The sequence below is a fragment of the Camponotus floridanus genome, unplaced genomic scaffold (assembly GCF_003227725.1).
Source record: "Camponotus floridanus strain SB8 unplaced genomic scaffold, Cflo_v7.5 scaffold6, whole genome shotgun sequence".
Taxonomy (NCBI): Eukaryota; Metazoa; Arthropoda; class Insecta; order Hymenoptera; family Formicidae; genus Camponotus; species Camponotus floridanus.
This window is the reverse complement of record NW_020229769.1, coordinates 2,890,695-2,918,268: the sequence shown is the minus strand read 5'-3', so window position 1 is coordinate 2,918,268 and position 27,574 is coordinate 2,890,695. Positions and strand designations below refer to the sequence as shown.

At 29.6% G+C, this 27,574-nt stretch overlaps 4 protein-coding genes across 9 annotated transcripts; 1 reads left to right on the top strand and 3 right to left on the bottom strand.

Moving 5' to 3' along the window:
• Positions 1-18: 18 nt before the first annotated feature.
• On the bottom strand, positions 19-2,663 carry LOC105259467 (zinc transporter 7-A). Of its 2 annotated transcripts, none has more exons than XM_011271422.3 (2): positions 2,463-2,663; positions 19-1,954 (listed from the first exon to the last, which is right to left on the bottom strand). In XM_011271422.3, exon 2 carries the CDS (start codon positions 1,909-1,911, stop codon positions 832-834), a length of 1,080 nt encoding a protein of 359 aa, XP_011269724.1. In that variant the 5' UTR covers positions 1,912-1,954; positions 2,463-2,663; the 3' UTR covers positions 19-831. The 2 variants fall into 2 exon arrangements, with proteins under 2 accessions (XP_011269724.1, XP_011269725.1); XM_011271423.3 differs by lacking the exon at positions 2,463-2,663 and adding an exon at positions 2,318-2,418.
• A 108-nt stretch (positions 2,664-2,771) lies between these two features.
• LOC105259466 (40S ribosomal protein S25) lies at positions 2,772-4,258 on the top strand. The gene is made up of 3 exons (XM_011271421.3): positions 2,772-2,932; positions 3,643-3,735; positions 3,954-4,258. Exons 1-3 carry the CDS (start codon positions 2,930-2,932, stop codon positions 4,215-4,217), a joined length of 360 nt encoding a protein of 119 aa, XP_011269723.1. The 5' UTR covers positions 2,772-2,929; the 3' UTR covers positions 4,218-4,258.
• Positions 4,259-4,501: 243 nt separating this feature from the next.
• LOC105259473 lies at positions 4,502-26,942 on the bottom strand. The gene is made up of 24 exons (XM_025413114.1): positions 26,792-26,942; positions 26,482-26,668; positions 26,164-26,257; positions 25,586-26,068; positions 25,269-25,497; positions 24,705-25,161; positions 20,082-20,087; positions 11,969-11,976; positions 11,400-11,542; positions 11,113-11,214; positions 10,859-10,983; positions 10,579-10,762; positions 10,302-10,405; positions 9,980-10,096; positions 9,778-9,893; positions 9,583-9,631; positions 9,208-9,420; positions 8,857-9,106; positions 8,244-8,748; positions 7,486-8,168; positions 7,100-7,188; positions 6,117-6,285; positions 4,912-6,028; positions 4,502-4,848 (listed from the first exon to the last, which is right to left on the bottom strand). The coding sequence occupies exons 1-23, from the start codon at positions 26,928-26,930 to the stop codon at positions 4,937-4,939; spliced, it is 5,544 nt and encodes a 1,847-aa protein (XP_025268899.1). The 5' UTR covers positions 26,931-26,942; the 3' UTR covers positions 4,502-4,848; positions 4,912-4,936.
• On the bottom strand, positions 13,285-18,040 carry LOC112639372. Of its 5 annotated transcripts, none has more exons than XR_003123480.1 (14): positions 17,684-18,039; positions 17,401-17,502; positions 17,143-17,267; positions 16,856-17,039; positions 16,582-16,685; positions 16,284-16,400; positions 16,079-16,194; positions 15,934-15,985; positions 15,610-15,795; positions 15,270-15,498; positions 14,635-15,130; positions 14,320-14,563; positions 13,808-13,975; positions 13,511-13,669 (listed from the first exon to the last, which is right to left on the bottom strand). XR_003123480.1 is itself a non-coding variant. In XM_025413117.1 (14 exons), exons 1-14 carry the CDS (start codon positions 17,807-17,809, stop codon positions 13,640-13,642), a joined length of 2,232 nt encoding a protein of 743 aa, XP_025268902.1. In that variant the 5' UTR covers positions 17,810-18,040; the 3' UTR covers positions 13,511-13,639. The 5 variants fall into 5 exon arrangements, 4 of the variants coding, with proteins under 4 accessions (XP_025268901.1, XP_025268902.1, XP_025268900.1 ...); XM_025413117.1 differs by having other exon boundaries at positions 13,808-13,961; positions 15,610-15,762; positions 17,684-18,040; XM_025413115.1 differs by having other exon boundaries at positions 13,808-13,961.
• Positions 26,943-27,574: the final 632 nt, after the last annotated feature.

Sequence of the window (27,574 nt, the reverse complement as noted above, 5' to 3'; positions counted from 1 at the left end):
AAATTTTTCATAAAAGTATTCTTTCCATTATGTTATTTATTGTATGTACTTTCCATTGTTGCTTGCACAGATATGACTAGCTTTCTACAGCTATTCTCAAATTTCTATGGTCATTTGCATTATTCTCATTACAAGTTTACAATAATTTAATCCTATATAAACAATAAATCAATAGGCAAAAATTATGTAATATTTAGCACACTTTCGTTCACATTGTCTTGGAGGTCTTGTCAAAAATATGCTAGACATACCTTAAAATATCATTGCAAAAATAAAAAATCTAAGCAATGCTACTCTTACATTATAATAGAGCTAAATTAAACTTGAATCTGAAATGCTTAGACGAATAGTTACAAGTAAAAGTTCATACAAATAGAGAGATAAACCTTCACTCTAATAACAGTGAGGTATTTGTATAAAGTTAAATAGCAATATTTTTCACAGAGATTTTGGAATAGGAGAGATATAACTGACTGGTGTTTTTAATGTCTCACATATCTGACGATGATGAGAAATACATTTGTTCTCTGTTTCCATTTTAAAAATGACTAAACTAGAGATTTGATTTAGTTGTATATTCTTTTAGAAATTATTCTTCAATCAGTATTGTATTAGCAGAATTTTTCTATAAGGCATATACAATTCTTAAACGATTTGTAGTTCAAGATGAGATGGATTACCATTCAAAAGTGTACAATCATCGACTTTTGACGCGGCGAAGACAATTTGTGGCACTATCGTGTTTCTCGTTTCCTTGCGGCAAAGTCCGTAGATAAATACACTTCTGGGACACTTGTAAGAATATTTCACAACGCACGTGCTTTTCGTGGATCACATGGGAGCGTAATCTAACTGAATCGTGAGCTGTCTCACGCCCGCCGCTTGGAAAATCTTTTGAGTCGTTGTCACGACGGATTTAGGATCCACTGCTCTGGCTACTTCCAATTTCAGGCATCCGACATATACATCCGAGCACAATGTCCAGAAGTGTGGTTCCTGTACAGTATAAACGCCAGGTATCTGTGTCACTTTGTTGTAACACTGGGGTAGAATGTGATCTAGAGCTGCTGGCTGTCTCTGCATGAGTATTTCCCATGATTCTTTCATCAGCGAGATTACACTTAACACTATCAATACTGCTATGAGCATGGAACAAATTGGATCGGCAATCATCCAACCGAACATTTGCATTAGCACCGCCGATATAATTACGCCCACAGATCCGAGAGTATCCGCAAGTATATGCAAGAACACTCCTTTCATAATTTGCGAATTTGTTCCACTGAATGACATGTCGACTTCAACATGATGATCATAATTGTGATTCAGGACAGAATAAGAATTGTCATGGGCGTGACCATGATGTCCCTTTCCACCATGACTATGACTATGGCTGTGACTATGTCCGTGTCCATGGCCGTGTCCATGCTTAAATGCATATATTCCTACTAAATTCACTATGAGTCCCAAGACAGAAACCACGAATAGTCTCTCATGTTTGATTTCTGGCGGTTCAATCGCCCTCTCCACCGCCTCAGACATAATAAACAAGGCTATGAATAATAGGAGTAAGGCATTTACAAAGCCGCCTAATACCTCTGCTCTTACATAACCATACGAATATCTCTCGTTTGCTCTCCATTTTGTAATGACGGATGCAGCTAAACCAAATAACAAACCAGTACAGTCGAAGAACATGTGAAAACTGTCGGAGATGAGGCCAAGACTATTGGTCCATATTCCATAGAACAGTTCGACGAAGGCGAAAGACAAGTTGAGGATCAGAAACAGGAATAAGTTCCGGGTATTCTGATCGGAAAAGATGAGGCGTTTCCAACCCAACAGCTTCTCTTTCACTCTACTGCGGAAGTTGGAGCGTGAATCACGTGGACTGTGCGAAAGTGGCAGCATTTTATAATCGTCCCAATGTCAATTCTGTAAGCCAAAATCTGTCCTATAAGAAAAAAATTAAACGTGTGAAAAAAAATGCAAAATAACAGAATAAACATTATTAAAATAGGGTTTAAAACTTTTACATAATATTTTCATCAAAATTTTTCAAGATATATATAATTATTTTTAAGATAAAAAACATATATTTTTAAATAGAGAATATTTCATTCTGTCAAAGTAATCATTCAGAATTTACGAAACTTTTAAAGACAATTTTTCAGTGTAAAAATTCACTCATGGCTAAAATATGTTTACAAAGAAATCGGATAAAGTATCAACTTTAATAAGAATTCACTACTCTTTACCAAAACCTACTACTGTTAATCAAGGTAATTAATCGAATCGATCGTGAATTACAACGTACAGCATCTCCAGCTGTTGACAATGACATTAATTGGAGCAACACGTACACACATACGCGCGTATGTCCGGTCGCGTGTACAGCTAATGCGGTGACACGTCTATGAAGAATGGTGGGTATCATAACCTGCAATTCTCTCTCGACTTACCTGTTACGGCTATCGGAGGAATCGAGTCCACGATCGAAACCGGCGATGTTCGGTGATGTTAATTACCGGTCGTTTGACACATGCCGGCTGTCAAAGGTGTGGAAAAGCGGGTCGCGCGCGAGACACACGACGACGGAGCGCCATGCTTCGCAACCGCTTCTGACGCGGGGTGAGGGGAGGGGAGCGACGAGGGAGAGCGGTGACAGATAAGTCGGCGCGTCACGTGTTGGGATAGATTCACGCGCGAGACGAAACTCGTCATGCATCGGAATAATTTATCGAAACGATGCGTAATCATGGCTTCGTAGCGCTTCGCGCTACGTGATTTTTTTATCGCGACTTTGAGCAATGTAGCACCGGATATCCGGTGCTACGTTGCTCGTCATAGATGGAACCACGATCGTCGTGATATTCGACATGGCGCTCGGTTAACTTCCGCTCTCTTTCTTACTTGATCATCGGTCATCATGGTGAGTATTCACGTGTAAACTAAGCGATTTCAGAGAGTATTTTTACCGTAATTCTACGATAAATATAGGAGATATTACGTGGAGAGCAAAGACTTTTGTTTTTAATGGTAAATTTAAATTGGAAGTACGTTTCGGATGCGATTCTGTTTACGAATGAGGAATGTAACCTATCTGCATTCAAGGATACATGTGTTGCATATAATCCTCATCTTGGTTTTTGAAAAATATTAAAAGTGCAATATTTTTTATATTGAAAGAAATAATTTTATATCAGTGATTCCAAAATTTAATTAAAGGATAATTAATTATATAAAAAAATACAACTTGTTTTAAGTATATTTAATATTTTTAGCAAAACATCTATGTGTTAATGTTTCTATGAATTGCAAGAAATTCTGTTTTATTTAATATTAATATTAAATAATATGCAAGTCAATTTTAATACATAAAATAAATATAAAAATTTTGCATAATACTTTGGACAATATAAAACATCTTCAAAATATTCCAATATTGCTTTGATGTTCTCAAATATTGAAGATATATATTTGATATAACTCTATAATATTAATGGTTCATCTCTATGATGACTAATTATTTTCTAGACAGCTGTGACAGCAAAATACTGATTTAATGAGTCTGACTGCTATCTTTAGAAATAATCAAACTTTATGTCGCGAATGTGTCTTATGCTTAATTTATTATTATAGCCGCCTAAAAAGGATACGAAAGGTTCCTCCAAACAACCTCAAAAAACTCAGAAGAAGAAGGAGGGAGGATCTGGTGGAAAAGCTAAGAAGAAGGTTTGTTAATTTTTTATCATATATGATTTTTCAATAGATTTTAAATCAATCAACTTATCAGCTTTATTAATTGTGATTATTAATTCTAATCAACTTTATTAAATATGGAAGCAAAATCTAATTTAATGAGTCTGATGTACGATTCAAATGATATATCTTTAATATTTATTATGTTATATTAGAATTTTTTAAACAAATTTTTTGTTTTTTACTTATAGAAGTGGTCTAAAGGAAAAGTACGTGACAAGTTAAACAATCAAGTGCTCTTTGATAAACCGACGTACGAAAAATTATTGAAAGAAGTACCACAATACAAATTGATTACACCTTCGATTGTTAGTGAAAGATTAAAGATCAGAGGGTCTCTCGCTAGACGGGCGCTGATAGAACTTCAGCAAAAAGGCTTAATCAAGCAGGTCGTGCAGCATCATGCACAACTTATCTATACGCGTACTACTAAAGGAGACGATCCAGCGGTGTAATATGTATAAATCAATTTAATAAAAAATTTAAAACTTAAAAATATTGGATAGTTACTTTTAATTCTTTAATCTTATTAATATCTAAACTAATCAAAATACAATAGTCATGTTTAGGCCATGAAAAGTCAAAGAAAGGCAAAAATTTTAAATTATCTGACAATTCAATATTGATTTAATATTATTAATACAAGATAGTGGAGATAAAAAAAATTGATGTTTATGAATAAAATTATTTATTATATCATTGTAATATAAAAAATAATGATATATAAAATTTTATATAATAACTATTATACATTACTATATACAATGTGGCAATTATATGTTACAATTCAAAGGCTGGTGAGCAGAAACTTATTATTTGAGAAAAACAGCAAAATTACTCATTAATGAGTATTTTCCAGTTTCATATATATTAGTAGCAAACATGAATAATTTTTTGCTTTGTTATTTGTATTTCTTTATCATGCGGAATATTCTCCATTTTATTTATCTATTCGAGATATGGTTATCAAAATATTTAATTCTACATTTTGGCTCTTGATTTTGCATAAATATATTCGCATCGGGAATATCTCCGATTTGCATTTGTTCCATGTTATTTATATAATTTGCTGGTATTTGTAATTCACTATTTGTTAGTGGATAGTGATTAATATTTTTATCATTCATTGTTCTTAAAATTATATCTTACCTGTTGTTGAATATAATCTCCTTGGTCATAATTGACTCTTGTATTTACACCATTTATCATCAACATTACATTTTTGATTTACAAACAATTCCGGTTTAGAGTCGATCAGACTTTGTATTCTACATAAATCTATACTAATTTTGCAACAACACTCACTATTATTATGTTTGAAATTATTTTCGCTATTACGATTTACAGTATTTTCATCAAATGTCAAGCGCTGATTAATCTCTGAATCGGATTTATTAATCTGTTTATTCAGGATACTATGCTCATTAAACATAATATTCGAAAGTTTTGGTCTCGTAACGTTTGTACAGGCTAAATGTTTATAACCGTTTTGTAACATCGTCTGAGAATCGTCTATATAATCATTATCAATTATATTGTTATCCTTATTATGTTGATTTGTAGAAACAGTCATATCATCCTGCAATATTTTCTCAATATTTTTATTCGTTTTAACAATATTGAAATCAAAGTCAATGTTGTGTACTATCCTATTATTCTCTTTATAAAATCGAACAAATTTCTCTTCCGTACACGGAGGCGTCATATCTTGTACAGATACTTGTTTATGCTGCTGTACATCTTGCCAACTGCCATGCAAGATTTTATTGCGATCATTAGAAACGAACGCTATGTCATCCTTTACAGTATCCTCTACATTCTTATTACAAATTGTTCGATTTAATGCACTTAAATTAGTATCACTAGACGCAAGACGTATTTCATTGCCAGTTTCGCCACAAAAAGAATCGTGGATAGTCACTGTATCACCACTGTCATTCACTAGACTATTATTATATGTGCTATTACGCGAAAGCATTTTCGATCTAATGGGATCTAAATTCTCTTTTGTATCGTCCTGGCCATGTATTACATACTTAGTCTTATCGTTAACTAAATTTTCATTTTTTGACGAACGAGAAAACTTGAATTGTTGTTCCACAGTTTGGATATCGTCAATGTATTCTGCATTGGATGAAGCTTCATCTGTTGCATAATAGGACGATTCTTTCAGTTCCTGTTGTGCAGTTACATTTGCCGATCGAATCTTACTCTCCTTGGAATTTTTTATCGGAATATTTACAGAGAAAGTATCGTATAAAACCATCTGCATATGTATAAAAACATTGTAATTAAATTCTCTACTCTTGATGAAAAAATTATTAATAATTTATGATTATTATTGTGATATGTACCTGAACATTGTCTGGCTTGCAGGCTCGAAATTTTAAGTCGTGTAAATTCATATATTGCGGTATCAATCTAGGTTGATGACAGGTACTGTGATTATTTGTGATTCGAGGGAAGACGCTGCGGGTTGCGACAGGATTGTGTGACTCAACGGCTGCGTTGTTGCTGTCCACACTACATTAATAGATTAATGTTAATTTAGATGCATTGTTTATATAAATCTTGTTCTCTTTCAGCATTTTATTATCACTTTATCATGTATTTTGTTGTTCTATACGAATTACAATATGTATTATGTTAATTCAAATCTTAGCTTGCTTTATCAAAATTATTTTTTGCATCTAATAAGTATCTTCTCTTTCTTGTTTTTACAAAATCATTAATAACCATTAATTTACGATTCAATTCACTACAGTAAGAATTGAAGGATTTATTTTAACAATAAAAAGAAATTGTCATGTAACAGATTAAAAAAAATCGTTCATGAAACATCGCACATTGCAACAATATTGCAAAATAATTTAACATTAAGCTCGTTTATTATAAATTTTTCCTTATATATCTATCAATTTAATTTTATATCTATCATTTTCATTTGTAGTATTTTTATCAACAATATAAAATTACAATTTTTTAATTTTTTTTAGATAGGTACATTATTAATGTAAATTATTATCTAAAAAACTTTAAGAAAATTTTTTACTTTGAGTTTTTAGATAATTGTGATAAGCGCTATATTGCATGCCAATAACGACAAATGTGACTGATACTATTATATACAATAAAGAAAATTAAAAAAAAAATTTTGTAGTTTAGGATACCTCTTTGTCGTCGAAAAGTTTATTTAGATATTGTTAAGTTGTCCCACAAAAAAAAAAGAAAAAGAGAGAGAGAGAGAAGAAACAAATAAAAATTATCTATTTTTAGAGTTGTTTCATAAGAATTCTTCGCCTTAAAAGAATATGTATTACATTTACATTAGACTCACCTCCCACAGGATTTGGTTGACGGATTTGTCTTCTTTCGACCGGTTGAGTTAATTTCAGCAGGACAGCAGGTGCCTGCATCCCCGTCACACTGTTAGAATCGCAAGATATACACTGGAGAGGAAGCACGGGGAAATTTGTTTACAATGACACACATTCCCCGCACTGTATTTCTCACCAGAATCAATAATGTGCTCATCATGTTTACTATTATTTTGCTATTACTTTATAAAGCATGAACGCGGGGTATACAATGATTTTTTGCACAAAAATATTTTATCCAAAATAACATTTAAAAAAAAAACTAGTCACAGTAATTATTTACATTATTTACATTTATTTAATATAAATTATTTAATATTTAAATTTTTTTTAATAAATTACTTACAAATATGTTGTTTGAAGAATCGTTAGGACTGGATACATTAGCGAACATTTTTTCTCTCATCAGGACAACTTTGTTCTTATCTAACATTTTCATCTGATTGTCGTTTGCAATAACGGGCATACTTCCATTAAATGTCACTGATTGATTTACAACAATAGTTTGAGGATTAATCACATTTGTCATTGGCATAATGATGTTTGTCAAATGCATGTTTCCTTTGTTTTTTGTATCTTGACTATTTGTATCATTCGAGTTTAACGTTGTATCATAAACATTTGCCAATGGGAAGAAAAGTGGATTTTTGCATTTGCTACTGGGCAAATAGGTTCCGTTCACTACAGGATTTTCACTATTTTGTTGTACCTGAAGTAATGTGGCATTGTCTTCCAAATAATTTCCTGCAACTTGATTTGTATGTCTCATATCATCCATCTTATGAGATGACATTTGGGTTAATAAATTATCTTTTTGGTTATTATATGAATTGGAAAGTTTGTTTGCAGATGTACAATTCAAGGAATTTTTATTTTTATGAACTTCATTGGATTTAAGAGAAGATATTTTTCCATTTTCTTTACTCGCATCAAAAGTATTAATATGATAATTGAAGGTTACTGAATCATTTGCGCTAAATTTTTCGTAATTGTCTCCTTTGACTTTCTTAGAATAGCCAGTATTAATTGCTGAAAATGTAATATATGTTATCAAAATTATATGCAATCATGATATGAAAACTTATGCTTTTTTTCTCAAATTACCTCCTTCATATATACGTTTTGAAGGCGCGATATACGCGACAAGTTTTTCTAATGATTTACTCGTTGAAGGAGAGGTCGTATCAATGGAATTTTCATGTAACGTGACGTCAGGTACACTTTCAAACAATTCAGGCGGTAAAGAAATAACGTCAGTAATTTTGATATTCATAACAGGACTTGTATCCACTGTATCCACATTATCTAGATCATTACTATTTGAAATCACATCTGGCATGGATTCTTGCAATGCAGCTACATCAAATTGCTCGGAAATGAGATAGATAGATTTATTTTCGTTTGAAATTTTTGATTCTGATGCAACAGATTTATGTAATTCAACAATATCCTTTTCCAATAAATTAGACGATATTGCAGATAAATTTGATGTTGAATTCTTTACTGTGTTTAACTGTTTATTCTTTGATAATGGTACACGAGGTATACTTGACTGAGATGTCGATTGCTTTAGAGCTGAAAGACCTGTTTTTTGCTTTAATGTAATAATCTGCAATAATAGAAAATACAATTATAAGAATGATAAGAATAACGTATGACTTTAAAAAATGCAATATTTTTAAATATTTATAAAAAATCCGAATGTATTTTTATTTACCTCTACTTCATTATCGTCATCACTCTCAATTGTGATAACATCTGTTTCCTTTTGAATTGAGTGAGATGTTACACTATTATCACTGTTAGATATCTGTTTTTCTTTCTGAGTATTATTTTCCTTATTTGTCAAAGATTTTTCTTTTTTGTCATTTTTTTCATTGTCATTCTTTAGTAATGCATTGGTATCTTGACTCACTTTAATGTGTTTCATTTTGTCATCATTTTGTTGATCACGCGTTAATTCCAATCTATTAAAATAAAATAAAAAGTTAATTGTTTTCTGAGATGGCCTATTAAATTTGGGAGAATATTGTCACTATAATTATTATCACAATCATTATAATTCGACCGTTTATTTATTTGTTGCTGCAACTTGAAAGAGCGTGGACCAGGACGCAAGCTAATATCAGATGTAGAATCTAGCAAGGAAGATGAATTTGAGGATAATTTAAAGCTGGATGAATTTGAGGATAATTTAAAGCTGGATGATGGACATAACATAGGAAAATCCATCCCCACAGAAATGTCTGTATCACTGTCTGAGTCAGAATCTCTAGACAAACTGGAAATAGAAGAAAAATGTATGGATTAAATATTATTATTATATGAAAATGATAATTATTTGATTATAGTAATCCAAAATAAATATTTAAAACATTTTTTACAACTTCTATAAAAAATTTTTTATAAATCTATAAAATTGAAAAATAGATTTATTGCATACTCATCAGAAATATTGTCCGATTTCGCATCTTCATTATTTTTAGAATTACCTGTAAGAAGAAAAAAATACAATTATATAAATATTATAACATTTGTTTATAATTATAATTTATATATTTATAACAATATAACAATATTTTCTTCAGCAATATTAATAATAACAATATTTCCTTCAGCGAATTGAGAAAATAATTACGTAATATGGAAGTACATTCAGTGCAGTCCCACACAGGATTTGCCCATTTTAATTGTCCACATGCCATGTGAATACCTTGCGATCCACAAGTCCGACATAATATCAATTCCCATTTACTGTAATATTTCACAATTATTCCATATAATGATTCAATTATTAAATACATAAAATTTTAATATTATTATAAGCAACTATTACTTACGCATTACTGCTTACATGCTTCCTTCCCTTTGGACAAAGACATTTCACTGCGTCACATTGATCATGTCTATACAAAAGCTCTTCAAATGCATTTGGTACCAATTCCCATGATGCATCCCTATTACATGAAAAATACATATTTCTATTTTGTGCTATGAATGCATATTATTAATTTATCTCATTAATAGCATTAGTAATATTTTAATCTAAAAATAATTTTTGTTCTCAACTAATATTGCAAACTTAAATATTTATAACTTAAAGAATTTTGAAGAAATGCATAAGTAATAAAAAAAAATAGCTTGTTAAATTTCGATACTTACTGACTTGGAATAAAAATGCCATATTCCAACATAGCATTTCGAAAATCTTGCTTATTGTTACAAAGAGGGCACTTGAAGAAATAACCTGCACTTGAAGCAAGTTGCTGTAATAAGAAATTGTCTTATAGTAAAAATTATAATAATAATAATATTAACAAATATAAATATACAATTAGAGATTTATAAACATATATTTAAGAAATTACAATATTAATGTAATTTTAAATTAGTAATATCAAACATTTAGTTTTTCATGCATGAAGATATTACAACTAACCTGAACACATTTGCGATGAAAGAATGCATTTTTTTTACAACAGGGGGCCCATAAGCTTTTCACAAAATCAGTGGGATTTACCTTGTCATAACAGATACAACATAATATATTATCTAGTGACTTAATTTGTTTTAAAATATGTGCCTCAATTTTCTGCTTTGGTCTATGATTTATACAATATGATCTGAAACATTCCAATTACAATAAATTGCTTGATTATTCAAAATTTTTACAATTATAGTACCTGTAAAAGATAATTCGGTACTTTACTTTTTCTTACCTAAATTCTCCAAAATATTGATGTAATGAACCAGCTTTCAAACCACAAGGAAAATGAAATATCCGTTTACATCTTACATTACAGCAGCCTAAAGTAGCACCAATCTTTTTACAATAGGAACATACCTAAGAATATTAAGAACTTGTCAAAGTAAATTCATAATTCGTAGTATTTGATAAATATGTCAAACTGTTTATAAAATACTCAAGAGCAATATATTAACAGAGACTATCGTGTCGTTTTTAGTTATATACCAATCTTTTTCCTCTATTAAGTTCCTTTTGTATATCTTCTGTCAAAAATCCAAGTATACCCTCATCGTCACTTCCTTTCTGCTCCATGTTTGAAGAAAGAAGCTAAAAATTATATGAACATTAACAAATAATTCTGAAATGTGATTAGAGGTTTTCTATATCCAGTTTTTTCAGAAATCTTTTAAATTCCATATTTTCGATGTTAGAAAACAAAGCAAATTCAAATCTTGATATGTTTGAGGTTACTTTATTTAACATCTAATAGATTACTAACATCTAGGACCTACCAAGCAATAATAATGTGTGAAAATTCCATTATATTCGTGGAACTTGCCATACTCCAGTTCATTGTCCTCCGTTAAGTTGCAAAAACAACAGGTCCTGCAAGAGGACTTGGCTGTGGCGGACATTATGCCTGAATGACAGATCGCAGAAAGCTCGATCAAGATTGAAGATCAGGAATCGTTTGAAATGATAATAAATCGCGAGCATCCAATTTGCAAAGTGTAATCAATGTGCCAGATATATGATCACTAAACAATTTGTTGACAGCTTTACAGGTGTAACGACATAATAATTTTGATAATAATTTTGACGCAATGGTTATTTGAGGGTGAGACAGGACAGAGATGTAAAATCACCTGGTTAACACGAGGCGAGATATTCGTCGTTATGCATGAAGGCAAAAATTCCGCGAATATCAATGAGATCATGCGAAAGCTCTCCGATGCAATCTTCTTATCACCATTGTATTCCTGACGTCGCACTCATCACTCATCACATTTATAAGAACATGAGAACTTTTAAATCGCGTTGGTGCGATCGACCGTTAATGTCTTTGATCAGGGACGCATTCGAAGAGCAAATCATCCGCAAGAAACAATATTTCTAAAAGCATTATCGATATAATTTCATGCTTTTCATGGATATATTTGTATTACTGTATAAAATGTGCCTTTTCAATCTTGAGAAAATTCTCTCTCTTTCGAGAAAAATATAAACATACTTGAGACTCGAATAAATTCTATACATATGTATTCAGCTTCTCTCTCTATTTGGAGGGAAACATAATTATTGGAACTTCATCGCTAATTGGTTGCATATGATTGTGTTCGGAAATATACTCCTTTTAGGCCCGGTTCCACAACTCGAGTTAATCCGAGTTTAATACGTTAAACTGGATCCTGATTGGTCCATTTGCTACTTAAACTCGGATTAACTGGATTGTAGAACTGGGCCTAAGGTAGTTGACTGCATTCTGAATCTGCGCAACGGTATGGTTTTCTGCGCAGACGTTCGACGCTTTGATGCCTTTACGATCCGGAACTGGAATGTAATCATGTATCTACGAATGTTTCCACAGTAGGTAACATATGTGCACAATTTCTGGTTGTGTTCCATGCTATGAAATATTGGTAAACGAATGCTATAATGAAAGAGATGCTTATATGTATATTATATTCAATAAATTTCTAATATAAATAAGTTTTGTATTCTCTTTCTTTCTCTTTCTATTATTAATATTACATATTAATATTGCATAATCATTAATATATAAATTACATATATATTAATATTACATTATCATTACCGCCATCGTTGCTCTATTAATGTATGTCCTATTTAAATCTCAATAAATAAAATTTAAAAGATTATATTCGTTATATTTACAATTTGTCTCAAGTTGTCTTTGTGAGCAAATTTAATGTTTCCGCCTCTGAAGAATCCCTTCATTTTCTAAAGAATTCAAATCATTCTAATTAGCAATACTAATTAATTTTTTACGATCATATAATCGCGCAGTACAAAGAATATTATTACGAAAAACGTAGATATGAAAAATTGTGATATTTTTTAAAATATACATGTATACATGTGTGTGTGTGTGTGTGTATATATATATGTATTATTAAGAAATATTTTTAAAACTTGTAGAATGTACAGGATTTCAATTAATAAGCCGAAAATGTTTTTTATTCATAAGATAAAAAATAATTACTAAAAATATGTAATAAATCTCGATTTCTTCACTAAAAACTCAGGTTTCTCCTAATTAATGTATTTCTTTGTGATTGATAATTTTTTTCTAATGAAAATTATAATGACTGTTATTTATCTTTTTATCAATATATTGAATAAAAATTCTTTTTTATACATCATCTTCATCTTCATCAAAATCAGTTTCAGGAATAATATTAATAAAATAATATAATCAATTTTTGCCAAATTACTTGTGTCTGACACATAATTTTTCTCGGATGAAGTATCCACATTATTATTTTTCTCTGTCTATTGCTTAAAACATTGTTATTATTTTCATTGTCGGGAGAAATTGTAATTGCATCTATGCTGAATCAATGAAATGCTCAAATGTGATCAGATTTTGTTTTTAGATTATCTCGGTGATAATCCAAATCCAATTCTACAAGTGCATTTTCCATTATCAAATGTATTGTTATGAGAAGACATTTTCGATCTAATAGAATCTAAATTCTCTTTCTTCCTAATCAAGCATTTGCTTTTATCGTTAATCAAATGGTTCACTCGTATCTTTTCCCTGGAATCGTTTATCGGGATTTACAAAGAAATTATTATACAAAATCATCTGCATATATATAGATATATAATTAACTTTTCGTTCTCAATAAAAAAAAATTAATAATTTATAATTTATATGTGTTATAAATTTATATACCTCAACATTCTCTAATTTGCAGACTCGAAACTTTAGATCGTGTAAATTTATATATTGCAGTATCAATCTAGGTTGATAACAGGTATTGTGTTTATTTGTAACTCGGAGGAAGACGTTGTGAGTCGCGACAGTGTTGTGCAATTCAATGGCGTTGCTATTGTACATACACTACATATTAATAGACTAATATTAATCTATATACATCTATACACATTTATATCAATCTTTTTTTCAGTATTTTATATTCATATTGTATATTATATTCATATTTCTTCTGTTCATGCAGTTTTCTTATCTATGTACAAATTAGGATAACAATACATATTATGTTAATGCAAATCTTAATTAGTTTGCTTAACATCATTTTTCTTGACTAATAAATACCATTTTTCTTCCTTTTTCTTACAACAAAATCATTAACACACATATCAATTTACACTTTTCGAATAATAAAAATATATTATGTTATAGAATTTGTATTACATTACGTTTTAGAATTGTATTAGACTTACGTTCTGATGAATTCATTTGATGAATTTATCTTCTTTCGACTGATTGATAAATTGTAAAGTTCGTTTATAGATGTATATTTCAAGGAATTTTTATTTTCACAAATCTCATTGGTCTTGATTGGAGATGTTTTTCTATTTTGCTGCTTGTTTGCATTAGACACAATGCAGAAGGCCAATGATTTTTTTTCCCAAGACTTTTCGTTGTATCCTTTGATTTTTTTACACTTATTGACAACATTATTCTCTGAAAAATATATTATCACAATTATATGCAGTCATAATATATATAAATTCTTGCTTTTTTTCTTAAATTACCTTCTTCATATATACGCTTCGAAGGCAAGATGTATGTGACGAGTTTCTCCAACGATTTACACGTCGAAGATGAAGCCTCAAAGGAACTGTCATGTAATGGATCAGGTACACTTTTAAACACTTTTGGTGATTGAGAAGTAGCACCAGTATTATTGATATTCATAAAAGGATTTCCATCTATATTCAAGTCATCTAAATCATTATTTAAATCATTCTTTATAATCAGATCTGACATGAATTCTCGCAAAGCTACATCATATTGTTCAGAAATGATAGATTCATTTTTGTTTACAATTTTTGATTTTGATGCAGATTTGTGTGACTTAATGTTATCTTTTTCCAATAAAGTCGATGTTGCATTTAAATTTTTAGATGTTGAATTTTCTACTGTGTTTAATTTTGACTTAATAATATTCTTTGATGATGCATTAAGCAAACTTGATTGAGATGTCAATAGCGGAGTTAAAAGATTTGTTCTTCGTTTTACTGTAAAAATCTGCAATAATAAAAAATATAATTAAAATAAAAATTATAAAAATAACATATATGATTTCGATTAAGAAAAATGTGATATTCCTAAATATTTAAAAAACAATATAAACTCTATAAAATACAATATATTTTAATATATTTACTTCATCATCATCATCATCATCACTGTCAATTGTGACAACATCTATTTCTTTTCGAATTAGTTGAGATGTTACATCATTGCTAAACAGCAGTTTTTCTTTTGGAGTGGAAAGAGAATCATTATCATTATTTGTTAAAGAATTTTCTTTATCATTGTTCTTTAGTGATGCATTGATATCTTCGTTAACTTTAGTAGTTATATCCTTCCCAAGAGAACGTGTTAATTCCAAACTATTAAATGAAATAAAAAGTTAATTTTTTCTATTTAAATAGTCTATTATTTATATATTAAATTTTAAGAAAATATTCACTATAATTATTATCATAATTTTATTATCTCACCATTTAATCAGTTGTTGTTTTAACTTAAAAGAACGTGGACCAGGACGCAATCTAATATCCGAAATTAAATCCGGCAACGACATCGAAGATGAATTAAAACTGGATGATGAAGAGGGCATAGGAAAGTCCATTCCCACCGAGATATCTGTATCACTATATGAATCTGAATCAGAATCTATACTCAAACTAGAAATAGAAGAAAGATTATATAAACATTGTTATTATTATATGAAACATTAATTATTTCATCGATATAAGATTAATATTTTAAAAAGTTAAAAAATCTTTTGCAATTTATACAACTAAAAAAACTACTTGACATACTCATCAGAACTACTGTCTGCTGATTTTGCATCTTCATTACTTTTAGAATTATCTGTAATGAGAATAAAATGCAATTTAATAGATACCAAATAACATTTGTACATAATGTATCTCTTTCTATAAATCAAGGAAATATAATATTTACATAATATGGAAGTACATTCAGTGCATTCCCATACAGGATCAGCCCATTTTAATTGTCCGCATGCCCTGTGAATACCTTGCGATCCACAAGTCTGACATAATATCAATTCCCATTTACTGTAATATTTCACAAATATTCCATATAATGATTCACATATTAAACAATACATAAAATTTTAATATTATTATAAGTAACTATTACTTACGCATTACTGCTTACATGCTTCCTTCCCTTTGGACAAAGACAGTTCACTGCGTCGCATTGATCATGTCTATATAAAAGCTCTTCAAACGCATTTGGTTCCAATTCCCATGATGCATCCCTAATATTACATGAAAAATGCAAATTGTTATATATACATATCATTTATCATTAATGTTAGCAGCATTTAATTTTAAAATAATTTTTACTCAATTATTCAAATTATTATTAAACTTATTCAAATTATTGTTGAACTTAAAGAAAAAATATACAATAAGAAATAGGCTGTTAAATGTACTTACTGATTTGGGATAAAAATGCCATATTCTAACATAGCATTTTGAAAATCTTTATTATTATTACAAAGAGGACACTTGAAGAAATATCCTGTACTTAAAGCAAGTTGCTAAAATAAGAAATTGTCTTAGATATATATTTAGATATATATATTTGTATTTATACTTTAAGTATAGTAATATATTTAAGAAAGTAAAATATACCTGCGAAATAATACATATCAAATAATCAATACAAACTTTTCATGCATATAGATATTATTTTATTGCTAGGACTAACCTGAATACATTTATGATGAAAGAATGCATTTTTTTTACAACAAGGGGCCCATAAGGTTTTTACAAAATCGATGGGGTTTACCTTGTTGTAACAAATATAACATAATGTATTATCTAATGGACTAATCTGTTTTAAAATATGTTCATCGATTTGTTGCTTTGGTCTATGATTTATACAATATGATCTGAAAGATTCCAATTACAATACAATTGCTTGATTACCCAATTTTTAGTTGTAGTACCTATAAAAGATAATTTAGTATTTTTCCTAAATTCTACAAAACTTACCTAAATTCTCCAAAATATTGATATAATGAACCATCTTTCAAGCCGCAAGGGAAATGAAATGTTCGTCTACACCTTACATTACAACAGCCTAAAGTAGCACCAATCTTTTTGCAATAAGAACATGTCTAAGAACATAAAGAATTACATGTCAGAATAAGTTCATAATTTATAATAGCGTTTAATAAATTTAGTTAAACTTTTTATAAAATATAGTTTATTGATTAAGAGAATACAAAATAATATTTTTAAATTATATACCAATCTCTTTCCTCTGCGAAGTTCCTTTTGTATGTCTTCTATCAGAAATCCAAGTATACCCTCGTCATCGTTTCCTTTCTGTTCCATGTTCGAAGAAAGGAGCTAAAAATAATAACTGAATATTAAGAATATAATTCTGACAGATGCATTATAAGCTTTTTTTAGAAATTTTTTTAATTCAATTTTATCAATGTTAGAGGACAACAAAGCAAATTTAAATCTCGATGTATTTGAGGTTACTTCAGATTTAACATTTAATAAACTATTAACGCTTGAAACCTACCAAACAATAATAATGTGTAACAATTCCATTATACTCGTAGAATTTACCATATTTCAGTTCATCGTCTTCCGTTAAGTTGCAAAAGCAACAGACTTTGCGAGAGGAATTACTCGTGGCGGACATCATACTTGATACAAGATTGCGCCAAGTCCGCGAAAATTGTTTGAAATGATAATAAACCGCAAGATCTAATTTGCAAAATTCGGATTTTATATGCCATGACAAAAATCACTACAAAATTTGTTAGCGATTTGATCGAATTTGACGTTTGACATGTCGGTTATTTAAACAGTATGACAGGATCGGGAAGACGGAAAACGCGAAATCAACTAACAGATGACGCAAGATTTATCCGGATCGAAAATGAATTTGAAATATCTCTCATTAATAGTTTTATAAATTGGTTGATCAATCAGTGCAATTGTGTGTAATTAGGTTCTTGTTTTATTTTATTTAATTTTTTCTTATTTTTTAAATGTATTATTTGTATACCAAAGATTTTATTCAGAAATCAAAATTTCACATATATTTTAGTATAAGTTAAATATTTAAAACAGTGTTAATTTTATATATTTTTAATTTAAAAAATAACATTAATCTTCATAATATTACATATTAACAATTATATATTACAATGTTGCATAATTAATTTATGAAAGATTTGTAATTTATAAAAAATAAAATATTTTTCTATTTATTTCATTCATTTCAAATAATAAATTTACTACCATCATAATTAATACCACTCAGCAACTGCATTCAAGCCTTTGATTCCATTGGAATTATTTCCATAAATAATGTTATTTACATAAGAAATTTGTGCAACCTCTTTACGAGCTCCAGCCATTCGATATAGAATAGGACAATCCAAAGATAAGCATTCTACATCACCTATTCGTCCAGTACAGGAATGACAAATCTACAAGGAAAAAATTTAAAATCATTACTATATAAATAGAAATTATATTACAAATTATATTATTTATATTATTATACAGAATTATAGAGAATTGATTGAAATTTTAATGTAAAAATAAGATTCAATAGCTCATTCTAACAATATATTTCTATTATGATATTTTTTTCTTTAATATATCTTACAGCAGTGATTTGTTGTTGATTTCTTTCTATTTGTCTTATCTTCTGAAGAAGTATAAGAATTGTTCTGCTTGGTTGCGAAAAACAATCTGGACAAACTTCTTTATTGGTTTGTTCTCCACAAGTAATGCATGTCATAGAACTGAAGAACTGACGAATAGTAGATTTTGAATTATCTTCCCTTAAGCATGCCATATTATTGAAACTCGTGCGATGAGATATTTCTTTATACCTGTGAAAAAAATAACTAAAATTCTGTGTACAAAAATATAATATTATAAAATGTTTCTCTTTTATGATTATATTACAAATTAAATTTAAAGCATATGATTGAAAGTATTCCTACGAATTTTTAAATACTTACCATCTGTTAACATCAATTCCGAATAGATTGAAACAGCGGTTAAGGGGCGGTATGATGACTTTGGTTATATAGTACACAGAATTTGGAATTAACGTCGGATCAGTGATGACTTCCATTGGTGTACGCACGCAGTGAATGAGTGGCTGATTCGGTGCACCAGCAATGATGATATATCGAACACGCTCACTGACGCGTGGCACGGCACGAGGATCTTTCCTAATCAATCTGCGTGTCAATTCTAACGCCGGTACACAAGCGGATGCCTTGTAGCCGCGTATCCCGCGAAACTCCTTCGCAAATGTTAAATCTTGTATGGACACACGCTGCTGAAAGATCTTGTCGAATTGTCTGGTAACATATTGTTTTATCAGAGAAATATCTTTCGTATCAAATAAAATCTTCAAGGCTTTCTCGAGTATCTGCAATATGAGAATATAATTGTAAGATCAATTGTAAAAATAATCTTTTTAGCGTATCCTGTCACCTTTCTTACCTTAGAAACTGCAGGACATCCGTCCCTGCGAACTGTTTCGATTCCTTTCGCTAGAAACTCGGGCTTTTCCTGATTGCGTGTCTCATACATATATCCGCAATATCGCTTTTTCGTCTGAAATAATATATTTAGCAATTTGAGATATTATTGATTCTTTTTTGTAACGTAATATTATATCGCTGTATATATTAATTTTATTATATTTATTTATTATTCTTATCTTACTTGTAAAATAGAAGGGTAAAGGACTTTCTCAAATTTAAGCTTAACAGGCGGGGGATTAATCGCGGTTACAGCATCCGCGATTTCTTCACCGATGGTGAACGCCTCTTCTCGAGATTTCCCAGGTAATAATACAAATAAGGAATCTGTATCGCCATAAACTACTCGAGCACCCCATTTTGGAGTAGATTCTACTAGTTTGATCGCTCGTTCCAACGTTTCACGTCCTTTGCTGACTACACTGTCGCCAATCTATAAAAGATTCATCAAATAAGTAAATATTTCTACAGAAAATAGCGCCGGTATTGAAGCAATATTTAAAGAGTTTCTTTAAGTTAAATTTATCAGCTTTATTATTTTCAATTATTTTTTTTTGTATAGCTTGAAAGCATATCATACCTCGATACATGGCATTCTACCACTGAAATTGGCGGATGTATAACCATAAGTGACATTCGCGATCAACTTGAGGCCCAATTGTTGCGAATGAAGAACACGGTGCAATGTGTGATTCTCTGCTGGATGTAACTTCATAGATTCTTTTACCATTAAACGGGTATTTAAAATTTCCGACAGCATACGCGGTAATATTCCCTGACGTACTTCTTTCTTCACAAATGCTACACCGCAAGGTGAAAAATTTATTTTATCTTGTAACTTTAATACAGTGTTCTTTCTTATCCTTAACGTTGCTGCACCAAATTCAAATGGACCGTATCTAATGAAGAAAAATACCGAATTAATAAATTTAATCCAATCTCTTCTTGATATTGCCGATTATATATGTTAGATATACTTACTGGCCTATGTGTTCTATTCTTCCTAAACAAGTAGAGAAACAATAATTGTAAGCAATAATCATACTCGGATACAAGCTTTGGAAATCGAGTACGATCAATGGATCAGTATAAAATTCAGATTCGGGCTCCATGATCAACGGCAGGCACTCCGGCGCTCGCATTTTGGCTCTCTGATGTATAGATGGTGAAATTGGAATATAATTCATAGGTTTGGCTAATCTTAGCATCATGGACTCCACGCGAAATTGTGAGCCTCGTGAGAAAACCTCGTAAAATTGTATACCAAAGAGACGAGCGTGTTCGCATGTGCGACCTACATCATATGAAAGTTTAGAATAAATAAGTTTCAAGATGTTTCAAGATGTTGAAAAGAAAATAATAATAAATATATCTAATGCGCGCACGGATAAATGTGTAAAAAGAAAATATATAGAAAATTCATATTATTAATCTCACCTATAATATCTAAATGATTCAGGAGTTTAAAAGTGCCTACAACTCTAATGATGTAATGATGTATAACTCTGCTTTTTATTATCATACTCTCATGTTTCCACCAGGTAGACAATGTTTTGAAGGAAGGGCATGGAATTCTTTCATGTAAAACATGATGCATAACGTTCTCAAAAGTATATGTTAATAATGCTGAAAGAAATTAAATCTCTTTTTCATTTTGAATGAAAAAAAAAATATATTCCTTGAAAATAATACAACTTACCTGCCTCGTGCCTCATGATTCTCCAAACATCGAGAATATTGCGACCAAGTACTTTTATTTCACTTATATCATCCTTTTCAGATATATGAGCATCAGACTTGGAAAATACTTGCATATATGGAACTTTTGAAATTCTTATTGGAAAGTTATTGAGATTAAGATAAAGTGCTCTCTGAAAAATGTAACCCCATGAAAGTGCTTCCACTTCCCAACCAAGTAGAATATCTGGATTATGCTGCTCAATCAATTTTATGAAACTATTAAACATATCTTGTTCTGTTGCAACATATAATATTGGACACATTACACTTGCAGAATGGATCTTATTAAGTCTTGGGCTTATAGAATTAGAATTTACAATTATAGCGCCTGAAATAAAAGAGATTATTATGAGCAATAATAATTTTTCGTCTTATGGGAAAAAAAATCTTTAATTTTTTAATCCAAAAAATCTTAAGGAATATATTAAAAGTTCTTTATATAAAATATTCAATTTTGATAATCACCATGTTCTATCTGCTCATTGGTATTCATTGGAATATCATTATAAATTGCGTAAAATAATGCAGCGATAGAATCATACTGTGGATCAGGAAGAAGATCTTCCCGAGTAACAGTGTGTACTTCAAGAGACAATAATGTCAGATACTGATGCTGTAAAAATTTAACAAGATATCAAGAAATAAATCTTGCATTCATATAAGAGGAATTAAAATAACAAACTTACTGCAGTTATCGCTCTAACATTTTGAAGATTTTCATTCGAGACATTGCTACAGCTTTCCTTAGATAAACAGTCGATTTGGCCATATGAGACACCTAACTGCTGTTGCATCTTATTTTGTCTATGTAATAACGGATTTTCTAATACTTTTTTTAGGGAAGGATTTAAACTCTCTCCAGATATTTGCAAATTATCAGAATTTTGTGTAAACTCGAATTTCCTGGTGTCATTGGATATTCTACTGAGTATGCTTTGCTGAAATATTGATGAATCAGATTCCTCTGTGTTTGAATTGTTACTTATTGAATTATTAAATGTTCTTTGCTGGGATACATCTCTTTCATTCACAATATTAATTGACGAGTGTTGTGCGTTTTGTACATTTAATTCTTTTTCTTTATTTTGCTTGCATGTTTTGACATCACAATTCTTTTCTAATAGATATCTTTTAGCTCTTATCCAATTTTTAATATTTTTAGAAGATGGTGGTACCACGAGTGGTTTAATTGTTAATGGATTATATCCTGCAAGTGTCCGTTTGATATGATAAGTCTTTATACTTGCTCCAGAGGGATGAAATTCATTGACCTTCATTCTTCGCCATAGCTTGATACTTGTAATATCTTCTAAACTAGATTTAAATATAGGTACATCGAAACGCAGAGTATTCGTGTTTGAAGATTCCTTTTGTTTCGCGTAATCGAGTTTGTTGCCGAAAAATGGCTTTTGTGATCTATATTTTGGAATGCCATACAATGTCATACTTTCTAAAATCCTTTCAGTACTAGGAGGTTTGTACTTTGTAGTAATCGTAATTAATGCATTTCTTTGTGATCGATGAATATTTCTATCCAATGAAAAACATTGACTGTCATTCTCTATCTTTTCATTGATATGTTGGGTAAAAGTTGTATTACATATATCATCATCATCTTCGTCCAGATCAGTTTCAGGAATAATATCATGAAGTGTAGTTAATTTTTTCGCCAAATTACGTATACCTGACGCATAGTTTCTCTCGGGCGAGGTATCATTATTACTTTTCTCTGTCTGTTGACTGCTTAGAACACTATTATCACTATTTTCATTATTGGAAAAAATTGCAATTGCATCTGCGCAAGTTTGATCAACTGTGATCGTATTTTCGGATGGGCTCGCGTGATGATTTGATTCTACAAGAGTATTTTCCATTTCATTGTCATTAAAAAAAGATAATCTCTTACAAATCTCCTTCCTTTTTTTAATTAATGAATTTTCATTATTTTCCATTTTCTTTTCATGATCTCTTATTGATTCATGAATAGTTTTAGTATTTTTTATAGTACTTGCATAATCAGTTTCGCTATAAATATATAATAAATATTACTTCCAATTTTATAAATAATTATATTATTTGTAAATTATGTAAAATATAGAAATCTTACACAATATCTGTGTCATTAACTACTAATTTCTCATTAACATTATCAATGCTTATATTATCTTCTGAAAAAGAAAAATAAATTAAATAAATTAAATCAAAAGTTTAATGTGTTTTCTGTAAATAAATAAATAAATATATATATATGTGTGTGTGTGTGTGTGTGTTTGTAATAAAGTATTTAAATTACCTAAATCTAAATTTGAAAAATTTGTTAGGCGTTTTTCAGAAAGTAAGCTCACACGTAATGAACGTATTTTACGTTTTGGTGTGGTAGAAGTAGAAGGAGTATCAGATATCGATACATATTGTTTTCTATTTGGAGAATTGGATTGTCGTACAGGACTTTTACTAGTTTTCGGAGATGTAATAGTAATATTAAGAGGCGAGTAATTACTCGACACTTGTGGACTTCGGGGCACTTTACTTGGAGAATTGCATTTTCTTTTTGGTGTTTTAACAACCATATTTCTTCGTTTGTTAGGCGATTCATGATCATCCTTGAAATTAAACTTTCTCTTTTTTGGAGTGATCTGAATTATGTTTTGTGATGCATTCTTTCCAGATTTATAAACGCATATACATTCCTCCTGTCCATCGATCGTAATATCAGCTTCGGGTTCAGAATCGCTAGAATCATTAGCTCCATCGACACTTGATACTATAAATTTCGTTAAAAAATTGGATAATTTATGGTTGATATTCAAAAAAGTATTTTGTTGAATACATGATTTTGAATCTTGCTTATAATTGTATTTGTCTTTTCCGTAATTTGTTATATAATGCTGATTGATGTGTTCTAAACATCCAAATGTTCCTATTTCATCTATATCATAAACGTCTAAATTTCGATGATCTAACCATGATTGATATCGAGCAATACATGATTCTTTCTCTATTTTCTTATGTACATTTCTTTTAATATTTTTTAAATAATATATTCTTCTTACAACAGCATTGTCAATTTGTGAATTTTGCAAATTTTTGCTAGTTTTCACAAATATATGGAAATAATATCTGTTTAAAAAATTGAATAATTTTTTTTTCAAATAATATCTTTCAGGATTATTTGCAATATACTCAATAATTTCCATTAAATATAAATTTCTGTGTGAATTACACATTATATAATCTTTTTCTGTATTAATAATAGTTGCATATTTATTATCTTCAGAAAGATACTGAACTACAGTACAACATGCTGCTGTATTATTCTTAGATATATTTCTTATATCATTTATAGTTTCTGTTTCATAATCGAATATATTTCCATACAAATTATCAATTCCATCAAGTTGAGGAAAATTCCTAAGTGTAACATCTATAGAACTTTCTTCAGTAATATTTACATCATCTACCGAGTCAGTCTGCTTATTATTTATAATTTCTCTCACATCCATTACATTATCATTCTGATTGAATCCCTTATGCATCGACTCCCAAGTACTTAAATCATCTAAGTCTAAACTTGTAATATTTAAATCTTCAATCTCTTCTTCTTCTGGATCATTTTTAACTGGTTCACTAGATACAGAATATTGAGATCCAAGAACGCTATCATCGTCCACATTACTCTTAATATCATTTTCTTCTGCTAAATCAGCCAACATTTCTACTAATTGTATATCATCTGCATCCACTGTGCGTATATGTACACATAAAAAACAGTGAAATATGTATTATATATTTATTATAATGGAAATATTTTATTCAGATATTTAAAATATATATAGTGAATATACTTACAAATACTTGTATCTGTTACATTACTTTGACTTCGATTTGCTTCCAAAAATGCTGATGAAGTTACTTGTAATAATTTATAATTATCAGAAAATGTTCTTTCAATCGTCTCTTCACATGCAAGAGATTCATTGTGATTTATAATACAAGATGCATTTAAAATATTTTCATTAGCTTCTACTTCAATAGGATATGAAGATACAGTTGGATTTGAAATAATTGTTTCATTAATCTAGAATCAATAAATTAAAATAAATATATACATATACATGTGTATAAAACACATATTAGATAAGTAATCCAATGGAAAAATAAAATACTTGTGATGTGGCATTCAGTCTTTTCAATAATTGATTCTTTTGATAAATATCATTGTCTGTTGGAGATAGAATAATTTTACTAGGAGTTTTAGGATATAATAATTGTGATTTTGCATTTTCTAAACCAACTGCAGCCCTCCTCGCTTTTTCTTCATTCCAGATAGCAGCAAGACCAGGATTTAGTTCTAATTTTTCATTGACGTTTTGTTTGTTCAGAATATCTGAAGCATGTGCATCCACTTCCAATTCACACATACTTTGTCTCATTACAGATGTTGGAAGATACATCTGTGGGTTTATCAAATCCATGGAAGATTTGTTTTGACTGTCTTCTGTTGTACATTCTTGCAAAGAACATCTATATTTAATGTTGTTCAAATTTATTAAATTCATGCCATAAAGATTGTAATCTATCATAAATTGTAGAATATAGGGAATATGTGCTTCATATGGTTGTAAAGTTTGATTGAGAATTGCACCATTCTGAAAAAATATATTTTTGTTATTTGATATCTTTCTTTTGAAAAAAGGCATATAAAATTATATTGTACAAAAGAAAGAAAAAAGCAGCATATTACCTGCAATAAATCTGCTGTTCTTTTAATTATAGCTGGATTATAAAAATATATTTTAAAAAATAGATGTTCCTTTTCGTGATAACCATAGAAAGGTCTGCAAAATAATATTATATAATTAATATAAGAAAATGAATAATGTAAAATAAAAAATTATAAAAATAGAAAAATATAAATACAATTTAAATTTTCCAGGCCATTATTAAGATGTCTTAAACTGAAAGCTTTATCAATTTTTACTTAATAATATAGTTATTATAAAAAAGATATTATGAATATGATAAGATTAATCTATCAATTTTTAATAAGAAGTGTTCTTACATTCCTGATACTCGTTGGATTTTATACACATGTTGATTGGTGGATAATGTAGAACCAAAAGATTTATTCAAAGCAGAATCAATTGATGCGGCCAACTGATAAGCATAACTATCTGTATTTTCTTGGATAGTGCATGGTACATACATGTATGGAAAGACACCATGAATATGCAAACATGTCTTTTTACCTAAAAATTCTTAAACTTTATCAAAATGTTTTTAATAATATAAAATGCTTATATTAATAATATAAAATGCTATCAAGAGATCAATAATAAAATTAATATACTGGTTTTATATTTTGTTCTTACCAGTGACAGTTGATCCAAATATCCTAATTATCGGTACCTTTCTTATTTCTGAACCACGAAATTCAGAGAATGTCACATCAAGTTCTGGTATCGGAGATGCTTGATAACTATCAATATTTACTAAAGTTATAGAAAACATGTCGCATGAAATCTGTAATAAAAATCATGTATGTAATATCTATAAATAAATAATGAGACACATTCAAACATAAATTTTTAATATAATAATACATACAAGATGTAAAAGGATAGATTATCATGACACAAAAGGTAAATAAAATCAGAAGCACAAACAAAGAATAGATTTATGTGCTTTATAGTTGTACTTTTTTCTCACTTGATTAAAATGAAATAGATACGTTAAAAGAAAAATAATTTGTTTTAAAAGTTATGTGCTCGTGCAATCAATTCTCTTATCGTAAAAACTAGCAACCCACGTATGTACCTAGCCTTACTTTATAAATTTTATACAATTTTTTACTTTGTAATTTGGTTTCTCTCTTACACGACACATTTTATAAAATTCTATCTCATTTTCGTAGGCACCTTTTTTTATCACGAAACTTTTATTTAATTCTTCCTCCTTTTCATCTTTTTTAGTCCTCTTTTTTCACCATGTACTAACCTATTTTTCCTACTGTGAACCTTTATTCGAATTTTCCTTGTCTTCATAATCTATTTTTTTTATCAATTTGATTGCACCTAAACTGCTATTTTCGGGTTATTTAAATTATTGTAGTTTTCTAATAATTTTTGTCTATACTACTACTACTTTTAATATAA

Coding starts and splice junctions, on each gene's coding strand:
- LOC105259467 (XM_011271422.3), bottom strand. CDS start 1,911: ATGCTGCCACTTTCGCACAGTCCACGTGATTCACGCTCCAACTTCCGC.
- LOC105259466 (XM_011271421.3), top strand. Junction 3,736..3,953: donor GTGGAAAAGCTAAGAAGAAG/GTTTGTTAATTT, acceptor TTTTACTTATAG/AAGTGGTCTAAAGGAAAAGT.
- LOC112639372 (XM_025413115.1), bottom strand. CDS start 17,809: ATGATGTCCGCCACGAGTAATTCCTCTCGCAAAGTCTGTTGCTTTTGC. Junction 17,268..17,400: donor TTCGCAGAGGAAAGAGATTG/GTATATAATTTA, acceptor TTATGTTCTTAG/ACATGTTCTTATTGCAAAAA. Junction 15,499..15,609: donor AAACAACAACTGATTAAATG/GTGAGATAATAA, acceptor TTCATTTAATAG/TTTGGAATTAACACGTTCTC.
- LOC105259473 (XM_025413114.1), bottom strand. CDS start 26,930: ATGTTTTCTATAACTTTAGTAAATATTGATAGTTATCAAGCATCTCCG. Junction 9,421..9,582: donor TCGGACAATATTTCTGATGA/GTATGCAATAAA, acceptor TTCTATTTCCAG/TTTGTCTAGAGATTCTGACT. Junction 6,029..6,116: donor GCAAGCCAGACAATGTTCAG/GTACATATCACA, acceptor ATACATATGCAG/ATGGTTTTATACGATACTTT.